At 41.7% G+C, this 27,334-nt stretch overlaps 1 protein-coding gene and 1 long non-coding RNA gene across 4 annotated transcripts; one reads left to right on the forward strand and one right to left on the reverse strand.

Annotated features, from left to right (window-relative positions):
• Positions 1-5,862: 5,862 nt before the first annotated feature.
• LOC121840155 lies at positions 5,863-7,683 on the reverse strand. The gene is made up of 4 exons (XR_006079429.1): positions 7,463-7,683; positions 6,666-6,847; positions 6,201-6,351; positions 5,863-6,095 (listed from the first exon to the last, which is right to left on the reverse strand). It is a non-coding gene; the product is annotated as an uncharacterized LOC121840155 (long non-coding RNA).
• A 9,339-nt stretch (positions 7,684-17,022) lies between these two features.
• On the forward strand, positions 17,023-24,649 carry LOC112220297 (zinc finger protein RFP). Of its 3 annotated transcripts, none has more exons than XR_002948853.2 (2): positions 17,023-17,220; positions 20,249-20,305. XR_002948853.2 is itself a non-coding variant. In XM_024382065.2 (2 exons), exon 2 carries the CDS (start codon positions 22,627-22,629, stop codon positions 24,262-24,264), a length of 1,638 nt encoding a protein of 545 aa, XP_024237833.1. In that variant the 5' UTR covers positions 17,034-17,220; positions 22,625-22,626; the 3' UTR covers positions 24,265-24,649. The 3 variants fall into 3 exon arrangements, 2 of the variants coding, with proteins under 2 accessions (XP_024237833.1, XP_024237832.1); XM_024382065.2 differs by lacking the exon at positions 20,249-20,305 and adding an exon at positions 22,625-24,649 and having other exon boundaries at positions 17,034-17,220; XM_024382064.2 differs by lacking the exons at positions 17,023-17,220; positions 20,249-20,305 and adding exons at positions 20,318-20,377; positions 22,625-24,649.
• The last annotated feature ends 2,685 nt before the right edge of the window (positions 24,650-27,334 follow it).

Here is a 27,334-nt window from a genome sequence, read left to right on the forward strand (position 1 = left end):
GAAATTCCCTTTCCTTAAATTCTCAATTGATCATTTACATTTTATTTGACCCAAAAGGTCAAATGCAGCAACCTACAATAACCCCATCTTCAGCAACCTACCCCTTCCCCCTCTTGCTCCTGCAGTTTTCAGGCCCCGTGTTTACCTCTCTCCCCATGTCTCTCTCTGTTTGCTGATGATGGCAGGCTCGGTCTGTCGTCCTCATTCATCCTCATCACAGGCACACACACACACAAACACTTTATTCAACTTCTGCCAGCGTTGGCAATGAACAGGTGACAAGACAAACGGAGTGGACGGTTGGTCAGACAGCAGACAAGTACAGAATTTCCCTGGGGAGCGAGGTGAGCATAGAGGGACAGGTGTGTGTGTGTGTGCTAAAAAAAACTAAATATTCTGGGTTTTTTTAGCTGACATGCACTAGTTGATCTTGACAGTTATAAATAGCTCTCGAAGGTATGTAATGACTAACATGACAATAGGAACTGATGATGCACTACTCAATTTTGAAATTGCACCTTGTGCATTCTACTATTACAACTTTCAAGAGTAAATTTAAAGCCGGACTGAGTTTTTTGGGGGCCAGAGAGAGCAAGAGAGAAATGGTTGTATTTTTTCAGTGGTAAATGGTCTCTCCTCTTTGACACCCTGCTGACTGGTGGAATCAATCCCTTTTTGTCCTCCAGTCTGCTCTGAGTGTTACTGGACAAAGCAACTCTAGATTGATTCCCAATATTCTCATCCAAACCGCAGCTCTTTTCTACTGATTCAGCTCTGTCGCACTAATATGTGTTTATAGTGTTGTTCTGTAGAAATAGACGACCACATTTGTTTTTATGATATGATTAAATTATATCATTCGCCAGAAGTAAAAGTCTGAATGCATGGATGATGGTATTGCTTCTGTTTAATGTGAGTACTCAGGACTATTTCAGTAAAGTTGGAAACTCTTAGTGAGATTAACCCAATAGGCTCTATGCATTATACCGCCTCCAACTTTCTAATTGACATCCGATCGGGTTGATGACTTCCGGTGTGAGTTCTGTTATTGTTTTTATCATTAGTTTACTAGCTATCGTCGATGCATTTCTGACTGAAATAGTTCGCAATGACTATGTTTAAATTACAGCCCCGCGAAGGATGTGCTAATGAACATTGTTCCGTGCCTCTGTGTTCAGTTTCTTCCAAATGTAATGGTATTGTGAGCTTCCATCGTTTCCCGGTCAATGTAGAGCTCAGAAAAAGGTGTTTGGTGGCAGTACGTCGTGACAACTTTGCTGTCACCAAACACACAAAGGTATGTAGTACACGTTTAGTCAAAAGTGAGTTTGTTGAGGGAAAATTAGGGGGGCGACGATACCTAAAAAGAGGTGTTCCTACTGTCTTCGCGTGGAACTGGCACATTCAAAAGAGACCTAGTGTTTGGGAAAGAAGACTGAAACCTCCTGCTCCGACTGAGGGGGATGAAGAACAAGGTGGGCTGCCTATGGACTGTGCCGTCTCTGATCCGGTCCAGAGCATGGGCCAAGCCAGTGTAAATGTACATGTGTTTATTTGCTAGCAGCAAAATAATCATTTATTTATCTACGACATGTATCAATCATTTGTGTGGAGCTTGTATTGGCTTTAATTAGGCAATGAGTAACAGGGGTGGGGGAAAGAAATCAAGTAAACACAGAATATCCAGAATGCAAGATAGAATACAATGTTAGAGATGTGTAATTGATTAACTGAACTGTTGAACATTTGCTGAAATATATATATTTTTAAACATCTGTTCTACTGTAGATTTCTTCACAAGAACATCAATACTTGTTTTTCATAAAACCACTCAACTTGGCACCCATGCAGGGGATCCATTCAGGTGCGAGAGACACTTCAGCAAGTAGTGGTAAAAATAAAAAGTGGTCAACTTTCTCTCTTATAGTTTTTGAAACCTGTAGATCTTTATATATCCTTTCAACTAGGACGTCCTCCTGTGCACAGATGACAAAGTCACACCAGCTACAACCTGTGAGAAGGATTTGACCTTGCACCTGCCAGTAGTAAGCATGAGATTTCTACAACTTCAGCTCTCCATTCTGTATCTTCATCTCCATGGTCTGCATACCAGATCCCTTGAACATCCGCTCAGCTAGGTGGTCAGCTGAGGTCTCTCCCAAGGACATGGCAAACCTCTCGGAAACGAGAGGTTATTCTCATTTTCCTGAACTGATGCCATTCCGGGCTGCTGCTCTGCTCCCTTGTAGCAACATCGACTTTGTGTGACATCTCGTAGGTTGTCTCTAACGCCTTGAGGTGGAACTGCTCCTGATGGCTAAGGACGTAAGCACACTGGGAAGCCTGAAGCCTGTAGCCATCTAATGGAAGTATTGGTGGAGAAGTGGCATCGGCAATCTTTACAATTTCACGGGTCTTTGGCTGTGGAAGCTGATAGGACAGAACACTGCCGGCTTGCACTGGCCCAAAGGCGGACTCAACCAGGGGCACGTCAGCTGACATTTCCATTGTTGTCACAAGATTTATATAATCTACAGATTTATAGATTATATATTTACCCCCAGTCTTTGTCCCAAACATTTGTCATTATCATCTGGATACAATCACAAGAAAAGGTTTTCTAAAATGTTTCCATTCTAGGAACCTCCAACTTACCTTATTCCATCAGCACAAGACTTAGTAGGTTTACGGAACTCTCTAATTAACAAGGATTTACTGTTACATAGGCTGATTTTTTCAGGTGCATTTTTTTATGGATATTGATAGACTCACAAGTGTTCTTGGCTTGTGCCAACGCTGTTCTGTGTCTGTGCAGCTGTGAACTAGTGGTGCAGCAGGAATGTTTAGTTGAGAGTAGTGCGCTGTCTGATAAAGAAGGGCCACCAGATGATTGCACAGAGCACTTCCTGCAACACAGGAGCAGTGGCTTTGAACCACTATCACTGGTATGGAGTGTTTTAACACCATCTGTGAAGATAAGTGAAGTGACTGAAGTGAGAAACAAGAATGATGCGGCCCATAAATAACAATGAACATAGTAGTGGCTAGTCTTATTAACTAGGGGCTCATTAAACTACACAGGAATAGATTGTGTCTCAGTAACACAATTACCAAACACTGCATCAACAGATCTTTGTGAAAGTATTCGGCTTTGCACATCGAGAGACTGAAATTTTCCCATTCCTCCTTGCAAAACAGCTCGAGCTCAGTGAGGTTGGATGGAGAGCATTTGTTCCTCCTTGAAAACAGCAGTTTTCAGTTCTTTCCACAGATTCTCGATTGGATTCAGGTCTGGACTTTGACTTGGCCATTCTAACACCCGGATATGTTTATTTTTGAACCATTCCATTGTAGATTTTGCTTTATGTTTTGGATCATTGTCTTGTTGGAAGACAAATCTTTTTTTTCAAATCAAATCAAATTTTATTTGTCACATACACATGGTTAGCAGATGTTAATGCGAGTGTAGCGAAATGCTTGTGCTTCTAGTTCCGACAATGCAGTAATAACGAACAAGTAATCTAACTAACAATTCCAAAAAACTACTGTCTTATACACAGTGTAAGGGGATAAAGAATATGTACATAAGGATATATGAATGAGTGATGGTACAGAGCAGCATAGGCAAGATACAGTAGATGATATCGAGTACAGTATATACATATGAGATGAGTATGTAAACCAAGTGGCATAGTTAAAGTGGCTAGTGATACATGTATTACATAAGGATGCAGTCGATGATATAGAGTACAGTATCTACGTATGCATATGAGATGAATAATGTAGGGTAAGTAACATTATATAAGGTAGCATTGTTTAAAGTGGCTAGTGATATATTTACATCATTTCCCATCAATTCCCATTATTAAAGTGGCTGGAGTAGAGTCAGTGTCATTGACAGTGTGTTGGCAGTAGCCACTCAATGTTAGTGGTGGCTGTTTAACAGTCTGATGGCCTTGAGATAGAAGCTGTTTTTCAGTCTCTCGGTCCCAGCTTTGATGCACCTGTACTGACCTCGCCTTCTGGATGACAGCGGGGTGAACAGGCAGTGGCTCGGGTGGTTGATGTCCTTGATGATCATTATGGCCTTCCTGTAGCATCGGGTGGTGTGGGTGTCCTGGAGGGCAGGTAGTTTGCCCCCGGTGATGCGTTGTGCAGACCTCACTACCCTCTGGAGAGCCTTACGGTTGAGGGCGGTGCAGTTGCCATACCAGGCGGTGATACAGCCCGCCAGGATGCTCTCGATTGTGCATCTGTAGAAGTTTGTGAGTGCTTTTGGTGACAAGCCGAATTTCTTCAGCCTCCTGAGGTTGAAGAGGCGTCCCAGTCTCAGGTCTTTTGCAGACTCCATCAGGTTTTCTTCCAGAATGGTCCTGTATTTGGCTCCATCCATCTTCCCATCAATTTTAACCATCTTCCCTGTCCCTGCTGAAGAAAAGCAGGCCCAAACCATGATGCTGCCACCACCATGTTTGACAGTGGGGATGGTGTGTTCTAGGTGATGAGCTGTGTTGCTTTTATGCCAAACATAACGTTTTGCATTGTTGCCAAAAAGTTCAATTTTGGTTTCATCTGACCAGAGCACCTTCTTCCACATGTTTGGTGTGTCTCCCAGGTGGCTTGTGGCAAACTTTAAACAACACTTTATGGTTATCTTTAAGAAATGGCTTTCTTCTTGCCACTCTTCCATAAAGGCCAGATTTGTGCAATATACGACTGATTGTTGTCCTATGGACAGAGTCTCCCACCTCAGCTGTAGATCTCTGCAGTTCATCCAGAGTGATCATAGGCCTCTTGGCTGCATCTCTGATCAGTCTTCTCCTTGTATGAGCTGAAAGTTTAGAGGGACGGCCAGGTCTTGGTAGATTTGCAGTGGTCTGATACTCCTTCCATTTCAATATTATCGCTTGCACAGTGCTCCTTGGGATGTTTAAAGCTTGGAAAATCTTTTTGTATCCAAATCCGGCTTTAAACTTCTTCACAACAGTATCTCGGACCTGCCTGGTGTGTTCCTTGTTCTTCATGATGCTCTCTGCGCTTTTACCGGACCTCTGAGACTTCACAGTGCAGGTGCATTTATACGGAGACTTGATTACACACAGGTGGATTGTATTTATCATCATTAGTCATTTAGGTCAACATTGGATCATTCAGAGATCCTCACTGAACTTCTGGAGAGAGTTTGCTGCACTGAAAGTAAAGGGGCTGAATAATTTTGCACCCCCAATTTTTCAGTTTTTGATTTGTTAAAAAGTTTGAAATATCCAATAAATGTCGTTCCACTTCATGATTGTGTCCCACTTGTTGTTGATTCTTCACAAAAAATACAGTTTTATATCTTTATGTTTGAAGCCTGAAATGTGGCAAAAGGTCGCAAAGTTCAAGGGGGCCGAATACTTTCGCAAGGCACTGTGTGTATATATATATATATAATATATATATATATATATATATATAAATAGTTTCCCACCTGTACAGTAGGTGGTGGCATGTACCTATAATGATTGTTTGCCGACCGCCATAGTACCATAGAAGAAAAAGAAGAAGCAGCTTTCCCTTTCCTTTCTTTCTGTGTCCCCACATTTTTTTTATATATTGGTAAACTTACCAGGTTGTTAGCTAGCTAGACAATGAGGTAACATGACTGAACAAAGTGTAAACAAATGCCGAACAGCCCACAACATGGCTTAATAATGTAAAATGGTCCTGGCAATCCGCTATAGGAAGAGAAAGATGTTGAGCCGGTAATCTGGGTCAGGGTCCGGTTTCCCGATAGCGATGGAAATTATTTATTGAATACAAAAATGTACTTCTAGTTATACACTACAAATACACTCCTGATAACTGAGAGTTATCAAAATGCCAAGCCGTTGTTGTGTTGTTATAGCAGTAGTTTTGTTTGTGTGTGAGGTGCATAGTGTAGGCTACATAACCTGTGTACAGAGCTATGTACATGCATGTGTGTGTGTTTACTTCACTGCTTTGATGGTGTGTATTTGTGGGGAAGAGGTGTGCATCCTGTTGTTGTGGGAGGAGTTCCGAATTGGCTGTGCTGATTGGCCAAACCTGCTGAACCCCGCTTGACTGACAGCCAGCTGATTCAGAGTAAAAGAGACACACAAAGAAGAATAGAGAAAGAGTGAGAGATTAGATCGAATGCAGCCAAAGGAAAAGTGTATAGCGGTGATGTCACAGTGTACCTGAGAGAGGGGGCGGTGGCATTCCACCAGGACAGGCTACAGAAGGGCGGGTCGTCCCTGTTATCCTCAGGTTGCTGTGGAGACGACTGACCTTGACTCTCCCAGAGTCACAAGGACCCGTGTTGCAAGCAGAGACTGTCCTCGGAACTCTCTGTCACCAACAGACACCAAACAACAAGCCAGGAGAGAACATTTTCACCACAACTCTTTTACTAAGTCGATTCAACTTTAATGACAGATACACACCAGGTTACGCATCCCTCATTTGCTGTCTAAGTATTGTAGCAGTACAGCCAAAATATGCATTATAATACAGTAACGTAAGACTTGTCATGATCACCTATGGTACCCTTGTAATGTCTTACAATAATCTCATAATAATCCTAAATTAGCATAATCTACTTTAAAGTGCACTATAAGGGGAATAATAGGGTGTCATTTGTGAGGCAAGCCAGTGACCCTTACCTGTTTGATGGTGGATGTGGTGCCACCTAGTGGGTAAGAGCTGGTAAAGCCAGTGTGTTTGGAGAAGGTAGGTACACCTGCTGAACATTCCTGCTTCTCATTTTCTTCTCCTCACATTTTTATTTTCCTCTCCTTCTCTCCCTTTCATTACCACCCACCTCAGAGCCAGCGGGAATCACTATCTGAGAGATACAGGACAAGAAAGCTATATTAACAGTGATTAATAACACATCAATATTCACAACCAATTATATATTTTCAATGTTGTAGCAATCAGCAAGTTTTGTCCTCAGTCTCATAATAGAGTGGCCGCATCAGGGTACATCTCCCATTCTAACTCTCATCCTATGTCTAGCAAGCAGAAACTATCATCAGTTTCTTGCCAGGTCTCTCTCAAAAAATAAGTTCTCAACCTCAAGATATTCTTCTGGTATAAATGAAAGGTTAAATCAGTAGAATAATCAGTAGAGGCCCAAACAAAGTGGTGTCTGTGTGTGAAGGAGTCAGAGGGAAGCACTAGGTTGAGCTCAGAGGAGGCCAGGGGGACCAAACTACTGCCACCAGGCGGAGGGATACTATCTTCAGAGAGGAGTTGTATGAGTTATTTTTAAATATCACGATATTCATAATTCTCTTGGAATTTGGGAATGTTACAAATACTTTATATCTAGCAAATATTTGCGTATGAATGAACAAGAAAAAAAAATGTCTCTTCTGGAAACAAAGTTGCAAACTTTAGAATATGAATTGGACCAGCAACAAAACAGAGACGAAACAACATGAGAAATTGTCCTTACCCGAAGACGAGGGAAAAGGGGACATTTCCGGCTACATTTCCGGCTACTGATATCAGAGGAACTTCACATGGATACAGCACCAAAGGACCTGGAACGATGCCATGGGATTGGCATGAAACAGGAGAATGCTAAATACCCTTGCATGGTTATCTTCAAGCTGTGGAACTATATCACCGGTCAAAAGTTTGGGGTCACTTAGAAATGTCCTTGTCTTTGAAAGAAAAGCACATTTTTTTTGTCCATTTAAAATAACATCAAATTTATCAGAAATACAGTATAGACGTTGTTAATGTTGTAAATAACTATTGTAGCTGGAAATATCTTATTTTTTATGGAACATCTACATAGGCATACTGAGACCCTTTATCAGCAATCATCACTCCTGTGTTCTAATGGCATGTTGTGTTAGCTAATCCAAGTTTATCATTTTAAAAGGCTAACTGATCATTAGAAAACCCTTTTGCAATTATGTTAGCACAGCTAAAAACTGTTGTTCTGATTAAAGAAGCAATAAAACGGGGCTTCTTTAGGCAAGTTGAGTATCTGGAGCATCAGCATTTGTGGGTTCGATTACAGGCTCAAAATGGCTTTGAAACAAAGACTTTCTTCTGAAACTCAGTCTATTCTTGTTCTGAGAAATAAAGGCTATTCCATGCGAACAGACGGCCTCACAAGTCCTCAACTGGCAGCTTCATTAAATAGTACCCGCAAAACACCAGTCTCAACGTCAACGGTGAAGAGGCAACCCAGGGACGCTGGCCTTCAAGGCAGAGTTGCAAAGAAAAGGCCATATCTCAGACATCTGAACAACATTCTGAAGACACGGGGGAAAGGAGATCAAAATCCACAGCCAGTCCATTTGATTCATCCAGAACCTGTTTGCTAGGTTGAGAAAAAACGTAAGCATTACATTCCAATCAGACAGTCACTGGATGGAAAATGAATCAAATCTCAACTCTGCTTCCTGGCAATGCTGTGGGTATGGAAGGGAACGAAAAGGATGGAATTCACAAGCGCCAATTAAGCCCTAATCAAGAAACCTCCCCAGAAACCTTCCCAGTTGAAAGAGGAGAGCCCCCTGCTTTGAGAAGAGGTCAATGTAGGAAATAACGATGAGCGCACTAGTCTACATAAAGTGATGCCTGTGACAGTGAAAAGACAAAGGGCTAAATATAGCATGTATGTCAATAACTGTTCTATGGTTGTGTGTGTGTGTGTGTGTGGGGGGGGTAGGTGTGTATGTTTGTGTATATGAATGGCAGAGAGAGGGATGAAGAATGTGTGTAGGACGGTGGGAGGGAATGAGTATGTGGATGCATAGGGTAAATGTTGGGCGGGAATGAATGAGATTGGATGCGTGTACAGTAAGTACGTCTGAGAGGTAGGGGACAAGCTTGGCTTGGGAGGGTTTGGGTGGCTTGGGCAGGTAAGGGTGGGCAAGGATGGGAGGTTGGGACAAGCTTGGCTTGGGTGAATAAGGATGGGAGGTCGGGACAAGCTTGGTTTGGGTGGGTAAGGATGGGACAAGCTTGGCTTGGGTGGGTAGAGATGGGAGGTTGGGACAAGCTTGGTTTGGGTGGGTAAGGATGGGACAAGCTTGGCTTGGGTGGGTAAGGATGGGACAAGCTTGGCTTGGGTGTGTAAGGATGGGACAAGCTTGGCTTGGGTGAATAAGGACGGGAGGTCGGGACAAGCTTGGTTTGGGTGGGTAAGGATGGGACAAGCTTGGCTTGGGTGAATAAGGACGGGAGGTCGGGACAAGCTTGGCTTGGGTGTGTAAGGATGGGACAAGCTTGGCTTGGGTGAATAAGGACGGGAGGTTATGACAAGCTTGGCTTGGGTGTGTAAGGACGGGTGGTTAGGACAAGCTTGGCTTGGGTGTGTAAGGACGGGTGGTTAGGACAAGCTTGGCTTGGGTGTGTAAGGACGGGTGGTTAGGACAAGCTTGGCTTGGGTGAGTAAGGATGGGAGGTTGGGACAAGCTTGGCTTGGGTGTGTAAGGACGGGTGGTTAGGACAAGCTTGGCTTGGGTGGGTAAGGATGGGTGGTTGGGACAAGCTTGGCTTGGGTGGGGTAATGAGGGGAGAAAACAGGGAGGGGATGTGGAGAGGGATGGGTTTGGTTTGGGGGAGAGAGAAGGAAAGATTTAAATATACTACAATGTAATTGTATTTATTTTTGTGACTTGCAAACCTGCAGTAAAAGGAATTAGTTCTCCACAGATTAGGAGAGGATGTCATTATTATTCCTTGTTTGTCATTATAGCTAAGATTCAATGGTGGTTATTGGTGAGAGTGGAGAGGGGCTCTATCCAAAGGGGTTGGGAGAGGGTGACTGGGAGGAACACTTCTTTGTTGTATGTGTGGGGGGCCTCCACTCATCTCATGCTCCATGATGGGGAAAAAAGCATGTGGTTCTTGAAAACTTAGAGATTGTCAGCAGATATGGTTTTCCTGCAAGAGTTACATTTCAAAAAAGGATAAATGTCATATTTAAAGAGGAGCTGGGTTGGAGAGGCCTATGCTGCTACCTAATGTAGTAACAGCAGAAGTGAAGGTGTCCTGATAAATAAGAATAAATAAGAATACACCCTTCCCCTTATATCCCAGCACTTGGACCAAGTGCAGCCAGCGGGTTTCTCCACGCATCGCGCTGACATAAACAAACATCTTTCTGGTAAGAAGAGGGGCGGGGGCGTATGCCTTATGGCTAACGAGACATGGTGTGATGAAAGAAACATACAGGAACTCAAATCCTTCTGTTCACCTGATTTAGAATTCCTCACAATCAAATGTAGACCGCATTATCTACCAAGAGAATTCTCTTCGATTATAATCACAGCCGTATATATCCCCCCCAAGCAGACACATCGATGGCTCTGAACGAACTTTATTTGACTCTTTGCAAACTGGAATCCATTTATCCAGAGGCTGCATTCATTGTAGCTGGGTATTTTAACAAGGCTAATCTGAAAACAAGACTCCCTAAATTGTATCAGCATATCGATTGCGCAACCAGGGGTGGAAAAACCTTGGATCATTGTTACTCTAACTTCCGCGACGCATATAAGGCCCTGCCCCGCCCTCCTTTCGGAAAAGCTGACCACGACTCCATTTTGTTGATCCCTGCCTACAGACAGAAACTAAAACAAGAGGCTCCCACGCTGAGGTCTGTCCAACGCTGGTCCGACCAAGCTGACTCCACACTCCAAGACTGCTTCCATCACGTGGACTGGGATATGTTTCGTATTGCGTCAGATAACAATATTGACGAATATGCTGATTCGGTGTGCGAGTTCATTAGAACGTGCGTTGAAGATGTCGTTCCCATAGCAACGACATTAGCAAAACATTCCCTAACCAGAAACATTCGCGTCAAAAGCATTCGCGTGAAACTGAAAGCGCGAAACACTGCTTTTAATCAGGGCAAGGTGACTGGTAACATGACCGAACACAAACAGTGCAGCTATTCCCTCCGCAAGGCTATCAAACAAGCTAAGCGTCAGTACAGAGACAAAGTAGAATCTCAATTCAACGGCTCAGACACAAGAGGCATGTGGCAGGGTCTACAGTCAATCACGGACTACAAGAAGAAATCCAGCCCAGTCACGGACTAGGATGTCTTGCTCCCAGGCAGACTAAATAACTTTTTTGCCCGCTTTGAGGACAATACAGTGCCACTGACACGGCCTGCAACGAAAACATGCAGACTCTCCTTCACTGCAGCCGAGGTGAGTAAGACATTTAAACGTGTTAACCCTCGCAAGGCTGCAGGCCCAGACGGCATCCCCAGCCGCGCCCTCAGAGCATGCGCAGACCAGCTGGCCGGTGTGTTTACGGACATATTCAATCAATCCCTATACCAGTCTGCTGTTCCCACATGCTTCAAGAGGGCCACCATTGTTCCTGTTCCCAAGAAAGCTAAGATAACTGAGCTAAACGACTACCGCCCCGTAGCACTCACTTCCGTCATCATGAAGTGCTTTGAGAGACTAGTCAAGGACCATATCACCTCCACCCTACCTGACACCCTAGACCCACTCCAATTTGCTTACCGCCCAAATAGGTCCACAGACGATGCAATCTCAACCACACTGCACACTGCCCTAACCCATCTGGACAAGAGGAATACCTATGTGAGAATGCTGTTCATCGACTACAGCTCGGCATTCAACACCATAGTACCCTCCAAGCTCGTCATCAAGCTCGAGACCCTGGGTCTCGACCCCGCCCTGTGCAACTGGGTACTGGACTTCCTGACGGGCCGCCCCGTTAATGCGAGTGTAGCGAAATGCTTGTGCTTCTAGTTCCGACAATGCAGTAATAACCAACAAGTAATCTAACTAACAATTCCAAAACTACTGTCTTATACACAGTGTAAGGGGATAAAGAATATGTACATAAGGATATATGAATGAGTGATGGTACAGAGCAGCATAAGCAAGATACAGTAGATGGTATCGAGTACAGTATATACATATGAGATGAGTATGTAAACAAAGTGGCATAGTTAAAGTGGCTAGTGATACATGTATTACATAAGGATGCAGTCGATGATATAGAGTACAGTATATACGTATGCATATGAGATGAATAATGTAGGGTAAGTAACATTATATAAGGTAGCATTGTTTAAAGTGGTTAGTGATATATTTACATAATTTCCCATCAATTCCCATTATTAAAGTGGCTGGAGTTGAGTCAGTGTCAGTGTCAGTGTGTTGGCAGTAGCCACTCAATGTTAGTGGTGGCTGTTTAACAGTCTGATGGCCTTGAGATAGAAGCTATTTTTCAGTCTCTCTGTCCTAGCTTTGATGCACTTATACTGACCTTGCCTTCTGGATGGTAGTGGGGTGAACAGGCAGTGGCTCAGGTGGTTGTTGTCCTTGATGATCTTTTTGGCCTTTCTGTGACATTGGGTGCTATAGGTGTCCTGGAGGGCAGGTAGTTTTCCCCCGGTGATGAATTGTGCAGACCGCACCACCCTCTGGAGAGCCCTGCAGTCATGGGCGTTGCAGTTGCTGTACCAGGCAGTTATACAGGATGCTCTCAATTGTGCATCTGTAAAAGTTTGTGAGGGTTTTAGTTGACAAGCATGACCACGTAGTCATGGGTGTACAGGAGGGGCTGAGCACCCACCCATGTAGGGCCCTAGTGTTGAGGATCAGCGAAGTGGAGAAGTTTCCTACCTTCGCCACCTGGGGGCGGCCCATCAGGAAGTCCAGGACCAAATTGCAAAGGGAAGGGTTGAGACCCAGGGCCTCAAGTTTAATGATGAGCTTGGAGGGTACTAGGGTGTTGAATGCTGAGCTGTAGTCAATGAATAGCATTCTTACATAGGTATTCCTCTTGTCCAGATGGGATAGGGCAGTGTGCAGTGTGATGTCGATTGCATCCTCTGTGGACATATTGGGGCAGTAAGCAAATTCAAGTGGGTGTAGGGTGACAGGTAATTTGGAGGTGATATGATTCTTGACTAGTCTCTCAAAGCACTTCATGATGACAGAAGTGAGTTCTATGGGGCACTATGGGGCATTTACCTTTGCCTTCTTGGGTAATGGAACAATGGTGGCCATCTTGAAGCACGTGGGGACAGACTGGGATAGGGAGAGATTGAATAGCCAGCCAGCTGGTATGCGCATACCTTGAGGATGAGGCTAGGGATGCCGTCTGGGCCGGCAGCTTTGCGAGGTTTAACACGTTTAAACATCTTACTCACATCGGCCACGGACAAGGAGAGCCCACAGTTCTTCGTAGCGGGCCGCGTTGGTGGCACTGTATTATCCTCAAAGCAGGCAAAGAAGGTGTTGAGTTTGTCTGAAAGCAAGACGTCGGTGTCCGTGACATGGCTGGTTTTCTTTTTGTAGTCAGTGATTGTCTGTAGATCCTGCCACATACGTCTCATGTCTGAGCTGTTGAATTGCGACTTCACTATGTCTCTATATATACATTTCACTTGTTTGTTCCTAGTAGGAAGTCCACTGTGAGCTGCACTAAGATAACTAACATGAGCATGTCTACTTCCCAGTAATGAAATGAAAGCAATCAAGCATCCCAGAAGTGCTAAAAATAGCCCACATTAACATATGTAGTTTAAGAAACAATGTTCATGAAATCAATAACTTGCTAGTCAGAATATGAATGTCATCTGTTACTATCTCTGAAACTCACTTAGATAATACCTGTGATGATAGTGTTAGCAATACATTGTTATAACATCTACAGAAAAGACAGAAATGCCAATGGTGGAGGTGTTGCTGTTTATATTCAGAACCACATTCCTGTAAAGCTTAGAGAGGATCTCATGTTAAAAACAGTTTAAGTAATATGGATCCAGGTTCACCTGCCTCACCTAAAGCCCATTATTGTGGGAAGCTACTATAGATCAAGTGCTACCAGTCAGTATCTATAACGTGTGAAATGCATGTGATATCTACAGAAAGGTATATTTTCTGGGTGATTTAAATATTGACTGGCTTTCATCAAGAAAGTTTCAAACTGTTACCAGTGTCTGCAACCTGGTTCAGGTTAACAGTCAACCTACCAGGGTAGTTACAAAGAGCACAGGAATTAAATCATCAACATATATTGATCACATCTTTACTAATGCTGCAGAAATTTGCTTTAAAGCAGTATCCAAATCCATTGGATGTAGTGAACACAATATAGTAGCGATATCAAGGAAAACCAGAGTTCCAAAGGCTGGATCTAATATAGTGTGTAAGAGGTCATACAATAAGTTTTGTACTGATTCCTATGTTGTTGTAAAGAATATTTATTGGTCTGTGGTGTGTAATGAGGAGCAACCAGACGCTGCACTTGACACATTTATGAAATTGCTTATTCCAGTTACTAATAAACATGCACCCTAATAATTGCGCCAACAGTTGTTGCCTTCTCACCAAGCTGCTTGCCTATTGTCTTGTAGCCCATCCCAGCCTTGTGCAGGTCTACAATTTTATCCCTGATGTCCTTACACAGCTCTCTAGTCTTGGCCATTGTGGAGAGGTTGGAGTCTGTTTGATTGAGTGTGTGGACAGGTGTCTTTTATACAGGTAACGAGTTCAAACAGGTGCAGTTAATACAGGTAATGAGTGGAGAACAGGAGGGATTCTTAAAAAAAACTAACAGGTCTGTGAGAGCCAGAATTCTTACTGGTTGGTAGGTGATCAAATACTTATGTCATGCAATAAAATGCAAATTAATTACTTAGAAATCATGCAATGTGATTTTTCTGGATTTTTGTTTTAGATTCCGTCTCTCACAGTTGAAGTGTACCTACGATAAAAATGACAGACCTCTACATGCTTAGTAAGTAGGAAAAACTGCTAAATCGGCAGTGAATCAAATAGTTGTTCTCCCCACTGTATGCTTGGGGCCATTGTCCATTTGGAAGGCCCATTTGCGACCAAGCTTTAACTTCCTGACTGATGTCTTGATGTTGCTTCAATATATCCACATACTTTTCCTAGCTCATGATGCCATCTATTTTGTGAGGTGTACCAGTCCCTCCTGCAGCAAAGCACCCCACAGCATGATGCTGCCACCCCCGTGCTTCACGGTTGGGATGGTGTTCTTCAGCTTACAAGCATCCCCCTTTTTCCTCCAAACATAACGATGGTCATTATGGCCATACAGTTCTATTTTTGTATCATCAGACCAGGGGACATTTCTCCAAAAAGTATGATCTTTGTCCCCATGTGCAGTTGCAAACTGTGGTCTGGCTTTTCTATGGTGGCTTCTTCCTCGCTGAGCGGCCTTTCAGGTTATGTTGATATAGGACTCGTTTTACTGTGGATATAGATACTTTTGTACCCGTTTCCTCCAGCATCTTCACAAGGTCCTTTGCTGTTGTTCTGCGATTGATTTGCACTTTTCGCACCAAAGTAGGTTCATCTCTAGGAGACGGAACGCATCTCCTTCCTGAGCAGTATGATGGCTGTGTGGTCCCATGGTGTTTATACTTGCATACTATTGTTTGTAGAGATGAACATGGTACCTTCAAGGCATTTGGAATTTGCTTCCAAGGATGAACCAGATTTGTGGAGGTCTACAATTTATTTTCTGAGGTCTTGGCTGATTTATTTTGATGTTCTCATGATGTCAAGCAAAGAGGATCTGTGTTTGGTCAGCCTTGAAATACATCCACAGGTACACCTCCAATTGACTCAATTGATGTCAATTAGCCTATCAGAAGCATCTAAAGCCATGACATCATTTTGGGGAATTTTTCAAGCTGTTTAAAGGCACAGTCAACTTAGTGTATGTAAACTTCAGACCCACTGGAATTACGATACAGTGAATTATAAGTGAAATAATCTGTCTGTAAACAATTGTTAGAACAATTACTTGTGTCATGCACAAAGTAGATGTCCTAACCGACTTGCTAAAACTATAGTTTGTTACAAGAAATGTGTGGAGTGGTTGAAAAATGAGTTTTAATGTAAACTTCCGACTTCAACTGTAAGTATAAAAAGTACATGTAATTGCTAAAATATACTTAAGTATCAAAAGTAAAGGTATTAATCATTTAAAATTCTTTATATTAAGCAAACCAGACGCTACCACTTTATTTTATTTAGGGATAGCCAGGGGCACTCCAACACTCAGACATTATTTAAAAACAAAGCATGTGTTTTTAGTGAGTCAGAGGCAGTAGGGATGAAAAGAGATCTTCTCTTGATACTAGCATGAATTTGAAAATGTTCCTTTCCTGCTAAGCATTCAAAATGTAACAAGTACTTTTGGGTGACAGGGAAAATAAAAAAGTACATTATTTTCTTTAAGAACGTAGTAAAGTAAAAGTTGTCAAAATATAAATAGTAAAGTAAAGTACAGATACCAAAAAAAGCTACTTAAGTAGTACTTTAAAGTATTTTTCATTAAATACTGTACACCACTGAGATTAGGGTCTAATTAATTTGTTTCAATTGATTGATTTCCTTATATGAACTGTAGCTCAGTAAAATCTTTGAAATTGTTGCATGTTGTGTTTCTATTTTTGTTCAGTATATTATCTTAGCAGGACAACTAAATCATACATTTGATAATATTGATAGTCAAGGCAATAAAAAAGGCTACTCCTTTTTCTCTCAAAGTAAGAAAAGCTATTCAAGAAAGCAGATCTAATTCAAAGGAGCAATATTCCCATACATCTTACAGGTAGAATAAACCTATTCAGAATGGTATGGCTCCCAACGTTTTTAGGTTTACTCTTGGTAATACCAATTACCCGACTGAAGACATTCTTTAAAAAAGAATACACGGTCATAACAGATGTTCTATGGGCAAATACAACTCATAGAATAAAAAGGAAAGTTTTACATCTTCTAAAGACAGAGGGAGGTTTTAACCATCCAGACTTGGAATTGTATCAATTCATATAGTTAAATGCACTAAAGAGGAACAACGGGTACATGTTGAAGACCTGCATGCTCATCCCCAGAATATTTTTAAGATTGTTTAAAAAAAAAAAAAAACATCAGTTATATCAGTATGTCAGAAAGAGTTAGGCCATGTAAAGGGTTAAGTCTACCAGGAAGTGCAGCAAAACCTCATAACAGTAAAAATTGGGGAGGAGCATGTTAAAGTCATGCTGAAGTGAAACTTAACTGGAGAGACGGAGTGTGTATTGTATATGTTAGGACAGTCTCGCATACACTTCAGAAATATTTTTAAAACAACTACATGCTATAGGCCTTGTTTTGATACAGTACTACAAACAGAAACAGCAGAGAAAGCAGCCACAGTTATACACAGGTGAGTAGGTCGATTAATTCACCCTTGATCATGACTCTCAGTTCCATTAAATTACACATAAGAGTCATTGGACGAAGGCATTTTCTGTAAGGGGGTAGCGTTTTGATAAGAGCCACAACGTTCGTTCTGAACATTAACGCGGATCGCTTTTTAAGGACATTCTCTTTAATATTGGCGAGAAACAATTTTCAGAAAACAAAAGGTTAAATTGATACACACCTTGATAGGGTTAGGATTCTCACACGGGCATATTTCCATGTTACTGTGCTTGTTAACAGAAAACAGAGTGGACTGCCTGTGCTAATTAGCTATCTGCGTCTCTGAACACCTGTGTGTAAACGGGCAGACACCACAAACTTGTCACACAATAATACTGTTGGCTGCAACTGTGCTGAAACATTGTACAGTAACTGTGTATTTTAATGTAATATGAAATAATTTTAATGTGATATGAAATTATTTTAATGTAATATGAAATTATTTTAATGTAATATGAAATTATTTTGATGTGATATGAAATTATTTTAATGTGATATGAAATTACTTTAATGTGATATGAAATTATTTTAATGTAATATGAAATTATTTTAATGTGATATGAAATTATTTTAATGTAATATGAAATTATTTTAATGTAATATGAAATTATTTTGATGTGATATGAAATTATTTTAATGTGATATGAAATTACTTTAATGTGATATGAAATTATTTTAATGTAATATGAAATTATTTTAATGTAATATGAAATTATTTTGATGTAATATGAAATTATTTTGATGTAATATGAAAGTAGAGGGATTATGTTTCAAGAACCATACTTCAATATATTTACTTTTAGATGGAGTATTTTGCTGTTTTGGCTTCCAGAGCCAATTCGCCTTTAAACAGAACATGTAAGGTCCATTAACCCAATATTGGGTTAACATTGACCTGGACAAATGAAGGTCTGATTACCTACAGTGTTTGTCTTCACCTGTTTTCTATTTATTTAAGGACTATTAGTTGTGTAATGTGGTCAAATATGTATTAGAATTGGCTAGTAAGTATATCATAGTGCCACCTTGAGAATTCTAGAGTTGAAATGATTATACACGGGACAAAAATACAGTACCAGTCAGAAGTTTGGACACACCTACTCATTCCAGGGTTTTTCTTTAGTTTTACTATTTTCTACATAGTATAATAATAGTGAAGACATCAAAACAATGAAATAACACATGGAATCATGTAGTAACCAAGAAAGAGTTAAATAAATCCAAATATATGTTATATTTGTGATTCTTCAAAGCTGTCATCAAGGCAAAGGGAGGCTACTTTGAAGAATATCAAATATAAAATGTATTTTGATTTGTTTAACACATACGCACAAAAAGCATATTTCGCCCCCAAAGAATGTGCACAGATTTGTTTACATCCCTGCTAGTGAGCATTTCTCCTTTGCCAAGATAATCCATCCACCTGACAGGTGTGGTATATCAAGAAGCTGATTAAACAGCATGATGATTGCACAGGTGCACCTTGTGCTAGGGACAATAAAAGGCCACTAATGTGCAGTCTCAAGGTCAACAGTGAAGAGGCGACTCCGCAACAAAAAAGCCATATCTCAGACTGGCCAATAAAAAGAAAAGATAAAGATGGGAAAAAGAACACAGAGGAACTCTGCCTAGAAGGCCAGCATCCCGGAGTCGCCTCTTCACCGTTGACATTGAGGCTGGAGTTTTGCTGGTATTATTTAATGAAGCTGCCAGTTGAGGACTTGTGAGGTGTCTGTTTCTCAAACTCGACACTAATGTACTTGTCCTCGTGCTCAGTTGTGCACTGGGGCCTCCCACTCCTCTTTCTATTCTGGTTAGAGCCAGTTTGCGCTGTTCTGTGAAGGGAGTAGTACACAGCGATGTACAAGATCTTCGGTTTCTTGGCAATTTCTCGCATGGAATAGCCTTCATTTCTCAGAACAGGAATTGACTGTCAAGTTTCAGAAGAAAGGTCTTTGTTTCTGGCCATTTTGAGCCTGTAATCGAACCCACAAATGCTGATGCTCCAGATACTCAACTAGTCTAAGGAAGGCCAGTTTAATTGCTTCTTTAATCAGAACAACATTTTTCAAAAGGGTTTTCTAATGATCAATTAGCCTTTTAAAATTTTAAACTTGGATTAGCTAACACAACGTGCCATTGGAACACAGGAGTGATGGTTGCTGATAATGGGCCTCTGTACACCTATTTAGATATTCCATGAAAAATCTGCCGTTTCCAGCTACAATAGTCATTTACAGCAATCAAAATGTCTACACTGTATTTCTGATCAATTTGATGTTATTTTAATGGACAAAAAAAATTTGCTTTTCTTTCAAAAACAAGAATTTCTAAGTGACCCCAAAATTTTGAATGGTAGTATATATGTAAAGACAAGATTCAATCAAGAATAGTCTGATGGGTGACAATATTAGCCTATCACTTGTGAATTGCATAATATCACTTGTGAATGATGCCCAGCATAAGGCAAGACTTTTTTTCAAATCATAGTTGCACACCTCATGTAGGCCTATATGTTTTGATAAGGTTTGTATTAGAGGTCTACCGATTATGATTTTTCAGCTCCGATACAGATTATTGGAGGACCAAAAAAGCCGATGCCGATTTTTATTTATTTATTTGTAATAATGACAATTACAACAATACTGGATGAACACTTATTTTAACTTAATATAATACATCAATAAAATCAATTTAGCCTCAAGTAAATAATGAAACATGTTCAATTTGGTTTAAATAATGCAAAAACGAAGTGTTGGAGAAGAAAGTAAAAGTGCAATATGTGCTATATAAGAAAGCTAAAGTTTCAGTTCCTTGCTCAGAACATTAGAACACATGAAAGCTGGTGGTTCCTTTTAACATGAGTCTTCAATATTCCCAGGTAAGAAGTTTTAGGTTGTAGTTATTATAGTAATTATAGGACTATTTCCCTCTATACCATTTGTATTTCATTAACCTTTGACTATTGGATGTTCTTATATGCACTTTAGTATTGCCAGTATAGCTTCCGTCCCTCCTCGCTCCTCCCTGGGCTCAAACCAGCAACACAACGACAACAGCCACCATCGAAGCAGCATTACCCATGCAGAGCAAGGGGAACAACTACTAGAAGGCTCAGAGTGAGTGACGTTTGAAATGCTATTAGCGCGCGCTAACTAGCTAGCCATTTCACTTCGGTTACACCAGCCTCATCTTGGGAGTTGATAGGCTTGAAGTCATAAACAGCGCAATGCTTGACGCACAATGAAGAGCTGCTGGCAAAACGCACGAAAGTGCTGTTTGAATGAATGTTTACGCGACTGCTTCTGCCTACCACCGCTCAGTCAGATACTTAGAAACTTGTATGCTCAGTCAGATTATATGCAACGCAGGACACGCTAGATAATATCTAGTAATATCATCTACCATGTGTAGTTAACTAGTGATTTTGATTGATTGTTTTTTATAAGATAAGTTTAATGCTAGCTAGCAACTTACCTTGGCTTACTGCATTCGCGTAACAGGCAGTCTCCTTGTGGAATGCAACGAGAGAGAGGCAGGTCGTTATTGTGTTGGACTAGTTAACGGTAAGGTTGCAAGATTGGATCCCCCGAGCTGACAAGGTGAAAATCTGTGGTTCTGCCCCTGAACAAGGCAGTTAACCCACCGTTCCTAGGCCGTCACTGAAAATAAGATTGTGTTCTTAACTGACTTGCCTAGTTAAATAAAGGTATAATTAAAAAATATTACTTTTTTAATCGGCGCCCAAAAATACCGATTTCCGATTGTTATGAAAACTTGAAATCGGCCCTAATTAATCGGCCATTCCGATTAATCGGCCGACCTCTAGTTTGTATCACAACTAAATAGTCCCAATAACTTCTTCACATTAAGCACATTACTCCGTTTTACAAGGGGTGTAGAGCCTAACTGGCATACAAAAACAGTGCGTGAGTTTCAAATTTGGGGAAGAATTTACATCATAAAAATGCACATTTATAATAAAAGCCTTACATGCAATCGCCTTTGCGGTCACTTTTGATAATGGCGTTTTCTTATAGGCAACTGCCATGTGCGCATTGCTGTGCTGATAATGGGAATAAATAGCCTAATCGTTTATCAACATTTTAAGCTAAATGTCTTCATCCGTTGCATCAGCCACATCGAGTAAAACTTTTTTATGCTAGTGGTTGTATTAATTTGGCATCTATCGCATCCCACAACTGTACCAGACCATGTTTTCTCTCACAGAATGGAATATGTCAACTTTTGTATTACGGGGTATAGTAGATGGACATAGGCTAGTGCTTTTGCTGTTTGTTAGGCCTACTCATCTTGTTGGCTGACATAAAGTAAATGTGGACAGTTCTTCCAATACCTTCAATATGCACCTCGGAATTGGATAAGGACTTGCGCAGTTGCATACCAGATGTGTCTGTCTTCACTTGTAGCCTGTGAGAAAGACCCAATTTTGTGATGGAGAACCGTGTGAGTGAGAGGTGCTTCAGAGCGTGCAGCACTCAGGGAGAATGGCACCAACGGCCACTGTCCGCTAAAGGCATGGATTTTTTTAGGCTGCATTACAGCCACACTAATTCATGATTCATGCAGCCTTACAATGTATTAAACATCTAAACATACAGTCCAATGTTTGTAGAATAACTAAAGTTACATTAATAACTCTAAATTAAGCATATAGGAATACCTATTTCTTTGTTAATCGCTCAACACAGAATAGCCGCGTACTCCCTCAAAAAAAAAAATCCTTTCTATTTGATTCAGCTTTGTTCAATTGTATTCTTCATACTATGAAATAATATAAAATAATGCCAATGAATTATAAGAAAATTTTGTCTGCTAAATGAACTAGTGTAGCACACAGCCATTTGACATAGCCAGATCAGGATCTAACATAAGGACAACTCAGAGTATGCTATTCTGTTCTTCTGAAATAGACATTTTCTTCATATCATGCTTCTTTAGACCTGTCTAAAATAAATACATTATTTTTGTGAAGGTGTAGGCTATATTACCTGGATTTATTAGACTTTTTAAAATGTAGATGTTCCAAAGTTCTGCGTCAGTGGCTTGTAGGCTGTGTGTGGAAGCCAGGAGACGCTAAATGTGTTTGTTCATTAACGGTATATTACTGTGAGACACAGTTATTAGCTTGACAATCACCGGCTGATGACATTTCGTGACCGCCACAGCCCTACACGTTGCGTTTTATATTTTTGTTCAGTATAGTAGTTACATTGTATTAGTAAGTGCCTTTCAGGCCACTCAAAGACACTTTACATAAGCTCATGATTGTATGACCAACAAAGTATCAAGAGCTGACTCATTCCATTAACTGCTTTATCGTTTCACCTTTTCTCTCTGTCTAGATATGGCGTCCTCCAGCAGTTTCCTGTTGGAAGAGCAGTTTCTGTGTTCTATATGTCTGGATGTGTTCACTGAGCCTGTCACCATTCCATGTGGACACAACTTCTGCAAGGCCTGTATCAGAAAGTACTGGGAAAGAAATGACCAATGCCAGTGTCCAATGTGTAAAAACGTGTTTGATAGAAAACCAGATCTTTTTGTCAATAATTTAATTTCTGAGATGGCTGCTCAGTTCAGGAAGTCAGTTCAAGTGAACACTACCAGCAGCCCAGACCAACGCCCTCCTGAGCCTGGAGAAGTGGCCTGTGACGCCTGCACTGGCACGAAGTTCAAGGCTCTGAAGTCCTGCCTGGAGTGTATGACCTCTTATTGTGAAACTCATCTGCAGCCGCATCAGATAGCCCCAGCCCTGAAGAGACACAAGCTAATTACCCCTGTGGAGAACCTAGAAGACAGGATGTGTAATGAGCACAACAAACTCCTGGAGCTGTTCTGTAGGACTGACCAGATGTGTGTTTGTCTCTTGTGCATGAAAACAGAACACAAGACTCACTACACTGTCCCTCTAGAGAAAGAGTATAGACAGAGAAAAGTTCAGCTGGGGAAGATGGAGGCAGAAGTGCAGCAGATGATCCAGGAGCGACTTCAGAAGGTTCAGGATATAAAACACTTAGTAGAGATCAGCAAGAGAGACGCAGAGGGAGAGATAGAAGACAGCGCACAGGTCTTCATTGCTCTGGTGCGCTCCATTGAGAAAAGCCAGGCTGAGTTCATTGAGGTAGTTGAGGAGAAGGAGAAAGCAGCAGAGAGGAAGGCTGACGGGCTCATTAAAGAGCTGCAGCAGGAAATCGCTGAGCTACAGAAGAGAAGCACTGAGCTGGAGCAGCTCTTACACACTGAGGACCAGCTCTACCTCCTCCAGAGCGCTCCATCCCTCAGCACCCTACCTCCCACCAAGGACTGGTCTGAGATCAGTATTCACACCAGTCTGGGTGTGGGGAACCTGAGAGGAGCTATGTCTAAGCTGGAGGAGACACTCTGGAGTGATGTGAAGAAGTTGATGTATGATACTGAAATGAAGAGAATTCAGCAGTATGCAGTGGATGTGACTCTGGACCCTGATACAGCACATCCCGGTCTCAGCCTGTCTGAGGATAGGAAACAAGTGAGACATGTAGACAGGAGACAGAATCTCCCTGACAACCCAAATAGATTTTCCTTATGTACCGGTATCCTTGGAAAGAAGGGCTTCTCCTCAGGGAGATTCTACTATGAGGTACAGGTCAAGGGGAAGACTGATTGGGATTTAGGAGTGACCAGAGAGTCCAGCAACAGGAAGGATTGCATTACACTGAGCCCTCAGAATGGATACTGGAGTGTGTGGCTGAGGAATAGGTATCAGTACCAGGCCAATACCTCTTCTCCTGTCTGCCTCTCCCTGAGAGAGACGCTTCAGAAGGTGGGGGTATTTGTGGATTATGAGGAGGGTCAAGTCTCCTTTTATGATGTAGAGGCCAAGTCTCATATCTACTCTTTCACTGGTTGCACCTTCACTGAGAAGCTCTATCCATACTTCCGCCCTTACAAAAATAATGATGGTAAAAACTCTGCCCCTCTGATCATCTCTCTTGTCAGTCTCTGAGTTTTCTATTGTCAGGCTCTGACTTTTAAAGCCTCACTGCTGAGTGAGCTATAAACATTTGTGTTTGGATTTGAATGCTGTTATCACAGAATTCAAATAACTAAGTGGCAGTTACATTTGCAGAAACCGTACTGTATAATGAATGTCAGTACATAGATATTTTGTATAACATGTGTATTCTTACATTTACATATATACTGCAAGTGTCTAGGGATAGGCTGTGTGTACTGTGACCTGCTGTTTAGAATGTATGTGTTTGAATTTGTTGTGCAAATGTTATGTATTAATTATAATCTGTCTGTGCTGACTGAAGTGTGTATATTACGCTCATGCAGCATACACCCTTTGTGAATAGTGATATTAAAGCCAATAGTCTACCACTGAATATGTCTCTATTAGTGACAGCATCACAATAAGACTAGTATATGTACACAATACAGAGGTGAGTATATGAGCCTAGAAAAAATATTACACCATGAGAACAGGGACAGAGTGGTTGCAGGAACTGTTCTGGTTTCTTCTTTTGTATGTTATAGCGCAGGGGTACTCAAACTATTTGAGAAGGTCCGGTCACACAAATTTCCTAGGTGACAAAGGTCCAGATGGATATTGTCATTTATCGGCGTAGTAACAAACCCCCACCATGCGACCCCAAACTGTTCACACCCCTCTTGTTGGCAGAGAGAGACATTTGCAATTTCCTGCAATTCTACACAGTATGCCATGGCGTGAAGGGAACATTTTAGCAGTTTTTAAAGCAAATGTCTTGAAATTCTACACATTTTCTATTTGCAGGGGTGGACTTGCCATCTGGAATTTTGGGAAATGTTAGATGGGTTAGTCCATTTTTAGCCTAGTGGGTCTGTCTAGCTTGGGTTTTTGGTGTAATGATGGTCTAGCCAATAATAGGGTCCTCAAGTGAAGAAATGGGCCAGTGTTAGAAATGCCAGGTCAGATTTATTGTCCCAGTCCGTCCCTGCTTATGTGTGTTCATATGATACCAGTAATCAAATCCCGGTCGAATTTAGTCGGGACCCGCGGCCCGTATTGAGCCTGTTCTGGATCTGGCCCGCGGTACGCATATTGAGTAAGGTTGTTGTAGAGTGATATGTGGGGCGGCAGGGTAGCCTAGTGGTTAGAGCGTTTGACTAGTAGCCGGAAGGTTGCAAGGTCAAATCCCCAAGCTGACAAGGTACAAATCTGTCGTTCTGCCCCTGAACAGGCAGTTAACCCACTGTTCCTAGGCCGTCATTGAAAATAAGAATTTGTTCTTAACTGACTTGCCTAGTAAAATAAAGGTAAAATGTTTTCCTAGTAACAGTAGTGGTGTACATTAATGAACAACCACTAGGCTACACTGCTGCGCTGTCCTCTCTCTGCCCCATCCCCCCAATCACTTTCTCACTTTATTTATCTCTCTCCCTCTCTCTCTTTGCAAAAGCACTGCAGGCACTTGCACGTTACTCTCTTGGTTTTGAACCACTAATTGACAAAATAATAAAAGGTGTTTTATATTTACGAGGCTTGCTGATGCACCTGTATACAACACATCCTTTTTTGTCCCTCTCTTCCTCTTTCCTCTGGACCTGTAAGCTATCCAGCAAAGACGTCTCACACGGATGATTGCCATGTTCTGGGGATTCACTCACACGGTTAACGCGTTCGTGTCTCACACACACACACACACACACACACTTTTCAAGGCAGAAACACTTACCGTACACACATGATGTAAAAACCTCAGCCAGCTGTAGACAGATCTGTTCTGCCTTGTTGTGGTTCTCCCTTTCCACCCTCTGCCTCCACCGTGCCCTGCCATCCGGCCCACACACTCCTCTCTAGCCTGTAGTGGTGCTCAGCCAGCCTGCCAACCTTAGTCTGGGACAGGAGGACACACACAGACCAGGACACAGAGACACAGCCTAGATTCAGGACCAAAACATTTGTATAGTCAAAGTTGAATAGTTCTACATTATAAACTGGGTAGTTTGAGCCCTGAATGCTGATTGGCTTACAGTCGTGGTATATCAGACCATAATACCACGGTTATGACTAAACATTAATTTTTACTGCTCTATTTACATTGGTAACCAGTTTATAATAGCAATAAGGCACCTCTGGGTTTGTGGTATATTGCCAATATACCATGTCTAAGAGCTGTATTCAGGCTCTCTGCGTTGATTCATGTCTAAGAAACAGCCCGTAGCTGTGATATATTGGCCATATACTACACCCCTTCTGGCCTTATTGCTTAAAAATATATATTTTATAAGATAACATATTTAATTGTCTCCTTAAAGAAGAAAGTCTGTTGACTTTACAGGGCGAAAGAAGAAATTGTATTATTCTGATGAATTCATGGAAACAACAAATACTGGGCCAGGTAACTGATCACAGATATCACATCTCTAGCCTGTAAAACGGCTTGTACATGAAGTGTGGTCATTCCTCCTCTAGTAGCTATACTTATCCATATTTAGAGCTATCTGCAGAGTTGTATGATTAGCATAAACCATAACCCAGTAGATGACTATTAGGCTTAATGGAGGAGCTGACAGACAGAGAAAGAGCTGCTGTAGTGATGCCTTAGGAGGTGCTGCGTTAATGTAAGAGAGAGACTGTGGTGTCTGATATAACACTTGATGGGGACATGTGACCTGCGGTAAGTGAATCGAAACCAGTGTGTATGATGTGACTACAGAGTGGATGTAAGAGAGACTGCAGTGGTTGATGATATAATATGGCAACACATATAGGGGAAGAGATACACTACATGACCAAAAGAATGAGGACACCTGTTTGTCAAACATCTCATTCCAAAATCATGGCTATTAATATGAAGTCGGTCCCCCCTTTGATGCTATAACGGCCTGATCTCTTCTGGGAAGGCTTTCCACTAGATTGCTGCGGGGACTTGCTTCCATTCAGCCACAACAGCATTAGTGAGGTCGGACACAGATGTTGGGCGATTAGGCCTGGCTCGCCGTCGGGGTACCAATTCATCCCAAAGGTGTTTGATAGGATTGAGGTCCGGGTTATCTGCAGGCTAGTCAAGTTCTTCCACACCGAA

Source organism: Oncorhynchus tshawytscha, linkage group LG20 (genome assembly GCF_018296145.1).
Source record: "Oncorhynchus tshawytscha isolate Ot180627B linkage group LG20, Otsh_v2.0, whole genome shotgun sequence".
NCBI classification, from domain to species: Eukaryota; Metazoa; Chordata; class Actinopteri; order Salmoniformes; family Salmonidae; genus Oncorhynchus; species Oncorhynchus tshawytscha.